At 47.9% G+C, this 12,279-nt stretch overlaps 1 protein-coding gene across 1 annotated transcript in view; it reads right to left on the reverse strand.

The window, feature by feature from the left end:
* The window catches only part of LOC102430691 (cGMP-specific 3',5'-cyclic phosphodiesterase), a 51,948-nt gene that overhangs the window by 13,723 nt on the left and 25,946 nt on the right, over window positions 1-12,279 (reverse strand). The window contains exons 7-9 of the mRNA XM_006104700.2: window positions 8,130-8,238; window positions 6,950-7,037; window positions 2,097-2,272 (exon numbers count right to left, since the gene is read on the reverse strand). Of these exons, the coding sequence (XP_006104762.1) occupies window positions 2,097-2,272; window positions 6,950-7,037; window positions 8,130-8,238 (373 nt within the window). The remainder of the gene's footprint in view (window positions 1-2,096; window positions 2,273-6,949; window positions 7,038-8,129; window positions 8,239-12,279) is intronic.

A 12,279-nucleotide genomic window follows, 5' to 3' on the forward strand; every position in this document is an offset into this window, starting at 1 on the left:
CAGCCGCCTGGAAGTGGCTCAGGGGAGGCCTGTGTGCTTCAAAATCCACAAAGAAGACGGCGTGGCTGGGATAGGGATGCTGCAGACCCAGGGCCGAGGGGCACCCAGAGCTGAGCAGTGTGGCCGAGGGACCCGCCCGCTGACGGCTGCGGCCACCCAGGAGCGGGGACTCTCCTAACTTGGCTGCGGGCTCACCCAGGGAGAGGAGGAGCCTGGGTACCAGCTTCCACATCTCACAGTTCTGGCTCTAGAACTTCCCAGTGCCCCAGAGGGCTAGGAAGTCAGGCTCACCATGTCTTATAACTGAACCTGAGGAGCAGCAATGCCCATTTTCAAAAGTGAGACCCTTTAGCAATGCGACAATATTTCAGACACCGTTTTAACCAGGGTGGTGGTTGGATTTAAAATGTCTATCATACTTTTAAAACATTTTTGAAAGTTCACTTTTGACAGAGATAATACAAGATTTATTTTAAAAAATCCCCAAAAGTTTTACGATCATTGTTAAAAGGTACCCATTTTCAGACCTTTGAGTGACAGGTACACGTGTGTGTGTGACACGTGCATGTGTGTCATTTGGGTGTGTGTGTGTGTGCGTATTTGCAAGTGGGGCTTCCCCTGGTTATGGTCTGAGATCTCATCTGAAATGATTCTCTCGCAAAGTGTTACATATCCATTTTAGGGAGTGGAGAACCAGATGGGTTACTGATGAATCTCAACATATCTATAATAATATAAGTGTAACATGCTAATTAGACCGGACAGCCGAACGACCTTGCAGACATCACTCCAGATGTCCTTCCAGATGAAGCCGCGGCAGAGGGGGCCAAGGCAGTGGTGGTTAGGGGCGATCAGGCAGGCAGTCGAGTAGTTAGGGGTGATCAGGTAGGCAGGCAGGCAGGCAGAATGGTTAGGGGCAATCAGGCAGGCAGGCAGGCAGGCGAGCAGTTAGGAGCCAGCAGTCCCGGATTATGAGAGGGGCCTAAACTGGCATTCAGACATCCCCCAAGGGGTCTCAGATTTCGAGAGGGTGCAGGTTGGGCTGAGAGACCCGCCCCCCATCCCTGTGCACAAATTTTGTGCACTGGGCCTCTAGTATCGCATAACTTTCTAGCTCTTTAGTTGGGTGTTTATTTATTAGGGATGGAGGGAAGGTTACATCCCACCACGGATTCCAGCTCATGGCAACTGGATAAGAGAAGCATGTATTTTACACCAACACTGAGTGATGGGCAGACATGTTGCACCCTCTGACATCTGCTTCGCTAGACTGGCCCAGGGGAAGACATGTCATGTTACATGAAGTGCATGTTTTCATGGATGTTGGTGAGGTCCCCCTGGAAGGGGCTGCCCCACCAGGGAGGGACCTGCCCGAGTCAGCCCCCAGCCAGCATTCACAGGGCCCCTGCGTGTCCAGGATCCTCGCAGACGCTCAAGAACATGCAGATCCCCAGCCTTCACCCAAGACTCACACTCAGGAGTCGGCCATAAATCTCTAAACGGAGTTTCTGATGATGGTGAAGTGGCCAGTGTAAGAGTTTGAACTGTGCCAGATGCATCTTTTCTTTTCCTTATTTCTGCTTCTCTAAGAGCACTTAGGATTTCTGTCTTTGTCTTTTGTTTTGTTTCTGTTGTTAATCCTCACACAAGGATATTTTTCCACTGATTTTTTTTTTTAGAGAGAGTGGAAGGGGGAGAGACAGAGAGAGAAACATCGATGTGAGATGAGAGACACATCAACGGGCTACCTCCTAACACACCCTGACCAGGACCAGCGCTCGAGCCTGCAACAACGAGGTACTTAACCTTGATTGAAATCAAACCCAGAACCCTGCAGTCACAGGCCGACACTCTATCCACTCAGCTGAACCAGCTAGGTCTGTCTTTGTTTTTGAAACTGTGACTAGAGCTGTTGGCAAGGTGAGATGGGCCGGTGACTGCCGTGGCAGTTCCGCCCATGGGAGTGGATGGCCTGGGTCACGCGCTGCTTTCCATAATAAAGCAGATGGTCTGAGCAAGCCGTGGGCCTGAGTTGTGGTTTGGTCACGTGACCTATGACAAGTATGGATGCCAAGAGGTCCCCCAGCTGTGCTCACCTCCAACGTGACCATCTGCTTGGCCATGGCCCTCTCCACCGCCTCATACATCTGCGTGTTCTGGATCCCCAGGCCACAGAAGATCACGAAAGCTTCCAGGAACTGCTCGTCGTTCCGGTTGAATGGCTTCACCTTGCCGGTGTTCTCCTCCATCTTGTTCACGAGCTGGCAAACTCCTGTGATGACACATGGAAAGGAGCCGGTGTTACTGGAGGTCACAGTGCTCAATGACTCTCACTCCCAGAGACTGCCTGATAATCTCCTCTTAGGAACGCCTGGCACCTCAGAACAGTATCAACCAGAAAAGCCTACGGGATTTATCTACATGAGCCCTCATTCCACATGGTCTGGAATGTGGGCTGTTCAAAAATCCTGAGCTATTTTCTCGCAGAGGTGCCCTGAAAGTTAGGCTGCTGGATCCCCAGAGACAGCCTGTCCGTGGGTGACTAATTGGGTTTTTGTGCACTCGTCAAGAGAACAATTTTGATGCACATCTGAATTCTGGGCCAGGCAGCCTGCCTCTCCTTCCTGAGAAAGCAGAGGCTCAAAGCCACAGTTACACACAAGGTGGGACACAGAGAACAGCTAAGTCACAGGATGCTCTCACAGCACACGCAGGGGCCTGCGTCTTGGAGAATCATCCTTGCAGACGGCTTCCGATACTTCAAATAAAAATGAGGCTTTGCATAGAAATAAAGGCAGAACGCATCTCTGAAGGAAACCATGACCTCCTATGTCCCAGCCTCTCTTTCAAGGTCAAACGTGTCATTAACAGGACTGGAAGAGGACGTCAACATCCTGACCGATCTCTACTGAACCATTTGCCCATGGACTCCTGAGCCTCATGGTCCCTGCGAGGACTGGGTGCCTCCCTCACTTCCTTGCTCATCCATACTTGTTTCTCTTACATCTTCACTAGAGGCATGGTGCACAAAAATTAGTGCACTTGGCGGGGAGGGGGGGTGTCCCTCAGTCTGGCCTGTGCCCTCTTGCAGTCTGAGAGCCCTCTTGCCAGCTGTGAGCCCGGCTTCTGGCTGAGTGGTGCTCCTGCTGTGGGCGTGCACTGACCACCAGGGGTAAGCTCCTGCATTGAGCGTCTGCCCCCTGGTGGTCAGTGCACATCATAGCAACTGGTCGTTCTGCCATTCGGTTGATTTGCATATTAGCCTTTTATTATATAGGGTGGTCTGTTGGAGGTTTATTATTATTGTGTTTGCACATTATCTCTTATTTTAATCCCTTCCCAGTTCATAAGTTTATATTTTCATCGTTTTCCCTCTGCTTTATTTCTTCCTATTTTTTATTTATTTGGGGGGCAGAGTAGAGGGTGAAAAAGAGAAAGTCCTGTTTTTCTAATGTCTTCAGTTGACCACTTAATTCAAATAATTTTATTTGTTATTAATAATAACAAAATATTTACAACTATATATCTCCCGAGTGTATAGCTTTGACCATGTACCTTGAGTATTTGTTATATCAATACAACCACTAATTTTCTAAAATGCTCCCTTATCCACGGGGGATACGTCCAAAGACCCCAAGAGGAGGCCTGAGACCATGGCGAGTTCCAGACCCCCTATCTGGTAAGATTTCTCCTGTACATACACAGCTAGGATAAAGTGTAATTGATAAATTAGGCACAGTAATAATGAAATAAGGCAATGCTAAAAATAGGTGGGCTTCTACAGGTGGAGATGGGGGGAAGGGATGGTCACATCCCACACAAGATGGCATGAAACTCTCGAGATTTCATCACTGTCCACAGAAGGTCATCCGATTTAAAATGTATAAATTGCCTATTTCTGGAATTTTCCATTTAATGAATTAGGACATGGAGTAGTTGAAACCACGGAACTACTGTGCTCTCGTTCTGACTTTGGAGTTCTTCTGTGTCATTCAGGAGAACACATCCAGTTTCTGAGAGAGTTTTCTCCTTCCCAATGACCCTTTCATTCTGCACATCCAGCTTTAATGCATCACGGTCCAGGAGAGTGGCTGTCAATTCCACTCCTCAGAAGTCACTGAGCTTGTGTTGTGTGTGTGACTATCAACAGTATTTGTGAAATATGGATGGATATTTGACAGGAATTTGTATTTTTAAATTATGAGATAAAAAGTATACATATGCCGAGTAGGTCCATTTCATTTTTATATTAATCAATTCTAATGTTCCCTCACTTCCCCCCTTTCTTTAACATTGCATGGATTGCCATTTTGTCCATTTCTCCTTGTATTTTTAACAGCTTTGGCTTTTATATGTCAATGATGTTTTTCAGTTTATTAGAAGCACTTATGACAATTACACTTTCCTCTGTGGACTTTAAATCTAATCAATGTGGAGACCTGCCGGGGGTGACCAGTGGACCCTGAGCAACAGATGAATGGATTACTCTGACACAACGTTTGCTGTGAAAGAGAGGACCAGGCAGCCCAGATTGCCTGCCTCACTAGGCTTTTATTACAGTTTGAGATGAAGTGTATTTTTTAGATACAATCAATAGGGTGAGTAATCTTGGGAGGACACGTGTGTTCACACTATCTCTAGGTAAGGGCATTCAGAGATTAAGCGAAAGGATTCCAGTAAACACCCGGGGGTCTGCACGTGCACAGACTTGTTTGGAAAAGTCAAGGAATAATTAGGGGTGCTGCCTTTGACACTCCCCTAAGTCGGAATTCCAATAAACAGGGCAGACAGCCTTCCTCCCTTTCCTTGCAATGTCCTTCTCACAACTTTCCAACCACGTCTCAGGCTTCCCCACAGAGACCCTTTACATGATGTTTTCACCTTAAATTCCATTTTGTCTGATGTTATTATCTCTATTCAAATTTTGTCCCTTTTGTGTGAAATGTGTTCTTGCAAGCGGCGTATTCTTCAGATCTTTCAGAAACTCCTCGGCATTTCTGGCCCAACAGGCAGCCTTCTCTGTCTCCTGGTGCTAGAATGACATCTGTCTCATTTCTCTGTTTCTTCAATCGATGCTTGAAACCTTAACATCCATATTTGTTTTCACTTTATAAATTTTCACTTTGATAATTTTAAGCTGTAATGTCTTAGTGTTATTTTTTCTCATTCCATTCCGATTATTACTGTCTCATGCTTCCCAGTCAGGCAGTGTGTAGTAGAACACTGTACTTTGTACTAGACTTGGCACTAACAAAGACATGGAAACGTAAGTTATTTACAGTGGAGATGGACTAAACTTTTATTTCTTTGGATGGGAATGGGATAATTCCTTTTAAAAAATGTCCTAGAGTTTGTGTGAACAATAGGAGGAGCTGGTGCAAACAATAGGAGAAGCTGCTGTGAGCAATAGGAGTTGGTGTGAACAGCAGGGGGAATTGGGGAGAACGATAGAAATTTGTGTAAATGATAGGAGTTGGTGTGAACATAAGAATTGTGAATAGCAGGAGTTGGTGTGAACAATAGGAGGAGTTGGTATGAACAGTAGGAGTTGGCTGGTGAACAATAGGAGGAACTGGTGTGAACAAGAGGAGGAATTGGTGAGAACAATAGGAGTTGGTGTGAACATAGAAATTGTGAATAATAGGAGTTGGTGTGAACAATAGGGGGAGTTGGTATGAACAATAGGAGTTGGTGTGAACAAGAGGAGTTGATGAGAACAATAGGAGTTGGTATGAATGATAGAAGTTGGTGGGAACATAGGAATTGTGACTAATAGAAGGAATTGGTGTGAGCAATAGGAGTTGGTGTGAATAACAGGCAGAAGGATTTCTGGTAAATACAATATGGGAAAAAGGCACATTTAGCCTAATAAGTAGGGGGACTAGTTGGTTAAATAAATGAATGTTGAATAGGAAAGTGTTTCCTTTACAGCGTTGGAAGCAAAGTGGTGGAAACACTGTCAGCCAGAGCACCGAGGAGACATGTTCGGGAAACAAAACCTCAGTGTACATCTGTCAAGACAACAGGCCCCCACTGGCCTAATGTCTGTGATGTCACCTTAATGTCAGTAATGGACAAGGATGAGCAGGGGAAGGAGGGAAAGATGACAGAAAACACATGGTCCATCTGTGTTCTGTCTGTAGCTCTGTGTGGATTCTCTATTAGAACGACACAATCGCAGAATCTGGTCTGTGACAGGCAAGAAAAATGATCTACAGCCCTGACATTTTCCAGGCTGCCTCTGGGGTGCACAGTCTAGTCAAGCATTGAAATGCTTTGTCTCTCCCACTTATGAAACAGCAGGAACACTGGCAAGTTCCTCCTTTACTTGGAACCAACTTGAGTCCCCAGCTAAAACCCCACCCGGGGGATCATTTTTAAATCCATTTAATTTACAGGGAATTTTCCTCTCCAAAAACAGCATCTGCTTACTGCAGACTCTGTTCTCAAGTGGGGACACAAACCGTACGCCAAGAGAGGTCTAATGGTTCCCTCTGGCATTTTTAAATTTTTTTGCTCACTTGTTGACTGTTTCACCCCAGAGCCTAGAGCGGTAGGGAGCTTGCTAGATACTTCTGATGAATGAATCAGTACAACCTACAATCTAAACCACATGTTTAAGAAAGAAAAAACAGAAACCAAGAAATGAGACTCTAAAACAAGGCACATGATCAACTCGATGTTTCTCAGTCTACTAACTCTCAACACATCACCCTTAAACAAAAACGCTGTTAAAACAGGATTACAATAATTACAGAAAGTACATCATAGTTAATAAGACATGCACCAAATGCCTGTGGTTAGTTGAACATCCTTTTATCATTTCAATTTTTATCTTTTACACATTTTATTCTTTAAATTTACACTTGAAAGACAGAAATTTCTGGGAATACATTATTTTTTTTTCTTTAGTAAGGGCAGCGTGGAGGTTAATGAAAAGCTTACTTACCTATCACTTTATTCTTCTTTCCATTTTTTATAGGCGTACAAAGCAAACTTCGAATGCCCTGCTGGCTTACGTTCCCCATGTTTTCATTCTAAACAAAACAAAACAACAGCAAAAAATTACAAAAAGAGTGATTTTCCCATTAGATGCTGTTATGTAAACTACATTGGACATCTAAACCCACTAACATAGTCATCTTTTATTAGATGGAGTGATAAGAGTGCAGAAAATATACGAAGTACAGTGGCATTCACATGAATGCAATAGAAAGCAATTAGTTTGTATATTATTAAAAATACAAATAACCTAGCCCTGGTTGGTTTGGCTCAGTGGTTAGAGTGCCAGCCCATGGACCAAAGGGTCACAGGTTTGATTCGTATTCAAGGGCATGTGGTTCGGTTGCAGGCTCAATAGGGGTGCATGCGGAAGGCAACCAATCGATGTGTCTCTCTCACACCGATGTTTCTCTCTCTCCCTCTCCCCCACCCCTCTCCCTTCCTCTCTCTCTAAAAACATCAATCGGGCGAGTATATATCCTAGATTTCTTTGTTCCCATTTTAAACGTTCCCAGCAGCTTACAGTACTAGCATGCACTGTACCTGGAGGAGGCGTCTCTGGTAGCCTAACAAGAGGAGCCAAATCCAGAAGAGTCAACCCTCCCCCCCGACACCACGTGTTACACACTGGCCCTCTGTGGACGCATGATCACTGTGTCCACTGCCCATACTGCTGACTTCTAAGAGGCCTCCTAGATATGAAACAACAACAGCAAGGCAGCTGCCTCCACATGCAATGCTTCTCTGAAGTAAAAGGAGAGAAAATACCAGGATTCAAAGTTTCCCATGGCTGAGAAACGGGTCTTTGCCGCCTTGTTGTCAGGGAAAACAGATATTCATTCTCCATGGAGCTGCTCGCTGTGGTGGGTCACCAGCTACGTCACTTCAAGCCACAGAAAACTTACCTTTTGAGGATAAACTCAAGAACGCTAGCAAGCCTGTCTTGGGGCCATCACTGACATGAAGTGGGCAATAGAGCAATCATCTCACGTGCCAATGAATTATTTAAAAACGCGTGAAAGTACACAGGGAAGTACTCAAGCATAGCTACCCAGCTCCTGGCAGGTGCTAAGGGCATCTGGTCAGGGAAGGCCGCGCGCACTCCGAGCCCCACACCGGCTACTCACCGCCCAGGGGAATCTGCTGTCCTTGCTGACGTCGGGGATGTTGAGCGCCTCCATGGTGCTAGTGACGTACTGAGCGTACATGTAGTTGATCTGGCTCCCATCCCGGTCCCTGTGGGAGGAACGCAGGTGAGCGCTCTGTGGGCAGTGGAGTTAAAGAAACGACATAAGAGAGACAAACAGGTCTCCGGCCATCGGGCAAGTGCATGTCTTACTTAGGAAAGGCGGCTTGAAATGCACTTCCCGATTGACAACTTGGCTGGTTACTAGAACTGAAATGGTTTGCAAAGACAAAGACCCGCAATTTTCCAAGGACCCACAGCAAGTTTTTAAAAGCCCTAAGTCATCTCCTTGCCATCGCCGACGGGCCTGTTGATTGTTGTGCCGCTGGATGTAAAATCCACCTGAATTCCCTGCCAGGTCTCGTTTTCATCAGACGATAGAGTGACCAAGGACCAGCCTGTTCTATTCTTCGGTTATTTCCTCTACGTACCCGCCTCAACAATCTCTCCCACATTTCAAATCCAGGGAGAGCCCACACGCGGAGACGAGCTTCACTCAGCAAGCTCACGTCTCCTTTCTTTCAGATCTTTTAGGATACTTTTTAAGATCATAAAAAGCATAAAAATGTATCTTCTTCAAAAGATTCTCATTCACTTAGAACAGCAGTTCTCAACCTGTGGGTCGCGACCCCTTTGGCGGTTGAACGACCCTTTCCCAGGGGTCACCTACAACCATCCTGCATATCAGATATTTACATGATGATTCATAACAGTAGCAACATTACAGTTACGAAGTAGCAACGAAAATCATTTTATGGTTGGGTCACAACATGAGGAACTGTATTTAAAGGGCCAGAAGGTTGAGAACCACTGACTTAGAATATTTTCCCAGTGACCATGTGCCTGGTATTACGTGTGAGTGAACAAGAGTGAGGAGTCTGAAGCCAACCCGCTCCACACAGATAATCTGGAGGGAATCCCAGGAAAAGCTCGAGATAAGTGTGGGCTTTAGGCTCATTAAGCAAACTATAAAACTGCGGATCCTCCACGGACAGCAAGAGTCTCGGGGAAGGAAGACAGGCTTTTGGAAAGATAAGAAATGCGAGGTCACCGTGAGAAAGAGGGGCTGGAGAGGAAGTGATAATGATGCTATTAATGGCTTTTATTATCCTTACCATCATCCTGTTCACAGCGGGAGCCGGATGAAACCCAAAATAGTTAGTCACTTGCGGGGGAGGGTAAAATCCGACTTAGAGACGCTGACAGGGAGAAGTAGCCACACGTCCATGACTTTTCAGAAACCCCGTTCTTTTAATTCCCCGAAGCTTTCCAGTTCCTAATGGTCACTTTAGGGAAAAGTGGTGTTGGGGTTACTGAGTTATCATTTCCTTTCTCACTCGGGGAGGAATGCGGAGGGAGCTTCCTTCTCACGCTCGGTAGGCACAGCCTGAGTGCCCGGGGCCGGGGAGGCCTGGTCAGTGTCCCACGGAGCCTGCCCACGCGGGTCAGCGGCTGTCACGCTGCTGTGGTCGGCGTTCAGCTGCACACGCTGCCGGGCAGCGCCCAGTCTCCGGACCCTCCCTTGCACCTGCACCCCTGGCCCCAGAACGAAGGCTCGGGCTCAGCCACCTGGGGCTGGATGCCATGTAAGTTCAAGTCCATAGGACAAGAGAGAAAACGTGATGGCTTCTAGAAGCCTCCGCGAAGAGGCAGCTGCTGCATTTCTCTGCCCATCCTGCCTGGTCCCCCACAGCCCTCTGACCCGGGAAAGGACGCAGGAGCGGCCTCCCTGACCCCAAAGGGGAGGGCCACACCTGACGGTGCAGGGGAACCGGGTGCCTGGGTCCCCAGGCCTGTGAGCACCTGAGCCGCCACCTCCAGCTCTTCCAGGAGGAGCAGCACTGCGCTCGCTGAGCACCTTTCACTGGGGTTTTTATGATGCAGGACCCAGCCGGACACTAAGGAATGCAGCTGGCAATAGTACCAGCCTGTGCAGAGGAGAAGGGGGGGCGTGCGGAGAGGGTGGGGCGTGTGGAGAGGGCGGGGCGTGTGGAGGAGAGGGCGGGGCATGTGGAAGAGAGGGCAGGGTGTGTGGAGGAGGATAGGGCGGGGCTTGTGGAGGAGAGGGCAGGGCCAGTGGAGAGGGCGGGGCGTGGGGAGGAGAGGGCGGGGCCTCTGGAGGAGGAGAGGCCGGGGCGTGGGGAGGAGAGGGCTGGTGCACCTAAGGAGCTGGTCAGGGCAGAGGCGGTGCTGGAGGGACTGTGAAAGGCTGGTAATTCAGGACGTAAGGATGTGAAGAAAGACATGGGGGGGGGGGGGCATCCAGGAAGGGAATAAAAACAGCATCAAACACGACAGTGTTGAAACTGAGTCTGCGCGTCTGGAAGCCATGGCATCACCAGTCATCAGGCGTGCGGCTGCGGCTTCGGGCCCAGGACAATTGGCCAAGATCCACCTAAGACCGCAGCGGGTGGCGTGGAAGGTGCCATGCGAGGAAGAGGGCCTCAGGCTTGAAATCACAGGGGTCTCCCGGTGGCCTTGCAAGGCGCCTCCGGCTCCAGCTGCGGGGAGCGGCTCTAAGCCACGGCCACGGCTGCACGGAGGCCACGCTGGCCAGCGCTGCGAGGGAGGGTGACACCACAGCTGGGACTCTCCCGACAGGGTGGCTCCCCGCAGCCCTGCCCGAGGCCTCACCCCTGTCTGAGACGCCTCCACAGACCCTCCCCAGACCCTCCCCGCCCTCTCTCCCTCCTGAATGTCTTGCATATTTAGTCCAGTCTCAGCACCCGCTTCTCCGAGGCCCTGGCTCACTCAGACGTCCGAGGCTCTTCGCACAGCGGGTATCAGTGGGTGTATCGGCGGACACCTCGGGAAGACGGGGGTGAGGGGGGACACGGGGGACACACTGAGAAACGTCTGTGCTTTAGAGCTAACTGGAAGCTGCAGGCGTGTAAGCCAAAGACAGAAAGACACAGCAGAGGGACAGAAATAGCGGTGAATGCGGAGAACTTACTATGTCCCGGAATTATCTCGCTCAGCGCGAGCTACAGTCCTGCTCCTGTACAAGTGTGCCCATTTCACAGATGGAGAAACTGAGGCCTCCACAGGTACGATAATTTACACAAAGCCCTAGAGCCGGTAAAGTGGTGCAACTTAAATGCAACTAGTCTGATTTCAGAGTCTGCACTCTCCTCCTCCGCCTCCACAGTTTTTTTCAACGTGGTAAAATCCTTTTCACTACATTGTTAAGTTGTAGGTGTTACTGTATTTAACTAAAATTATGTTTCTAATATAATTATCATCAATAAGTATTAATTAGTTCCGTATATATATATTCCAAGAAAGTGAGCTTAGAGGATTAACCCTATGTATGTGTTGTTTTATGATAAAAACGTGGATTTATAAATTAACAGGGAATGAATACGGAATAATAGCACTATTTCCTAAAATTAAATGCTAACGTAAACGGTGCACAGTCACACTCCCTTTCCCCTTCTAATTGGTGGCTCTTCAGTTTGAATGAACTGACCCCCCCCCATCTGGAAATGCGCTTCCCTCCCCGATCCTCGGGCCCACCTCCCAGCTCAGCCCTCGCTTCCTCCCACGGTGACCCGACGCTAATAATTCTGCATCCTGTGCACCCTGAGTGTTTCACACTTAACGTTTCACAGCTGTCTTTAACACATCACTTTATTTATGAAAGAGAAGCGGGCTGGCTGGAAAGATGCCAAATGAGCCAGGCTTTTAAGCGGACACATACTGCCTACGAGGACTGATTTCCTCACTGCTCACCTCTCCCTCCACAGACACTCCATGGAAGAGGGTCTGGACTGCAGTGTGGGCCAGTGAGGGCGAGAGGGGCCCGAGTTCTATCCATAAGCAATTTTAGAAAGAGAACGAAGACTCTGATGGTGACTGTGAGTACCAGGTTAGTCCTATTTCAAAATGCAGGAGCTATTAAACATCATTCCAATCAGCGTTTTTGCAAAACTCAGCCTCATATCTAATTTTTATTTTTTCAAAAATCACTAAGATGTCTTTAAATGCATCATTAGAATAGCAGTTAAGTTCAAAATGTTTAGCGGAAATAAGGCATTCGTGCTAAATAATTTTCATTACTGTAAAATCAGTTATGAATCAGTTAAAATGAT

This window comes from Myotis lucifugus, unplaced genomic scaffold (genome assembly GCF_000147115.1).
Source record: "Myotis lucifugus unplaced genomic scaffold, Myoluc2.0 scaffold_592, whole genome shotgun sequence".
Lineage (NCBI taxonomy): Eukaryota > Metazoa > Chordata > Mammalia > Chiroptera > Vespertilionidae > Myotis > Myotis lucifugus.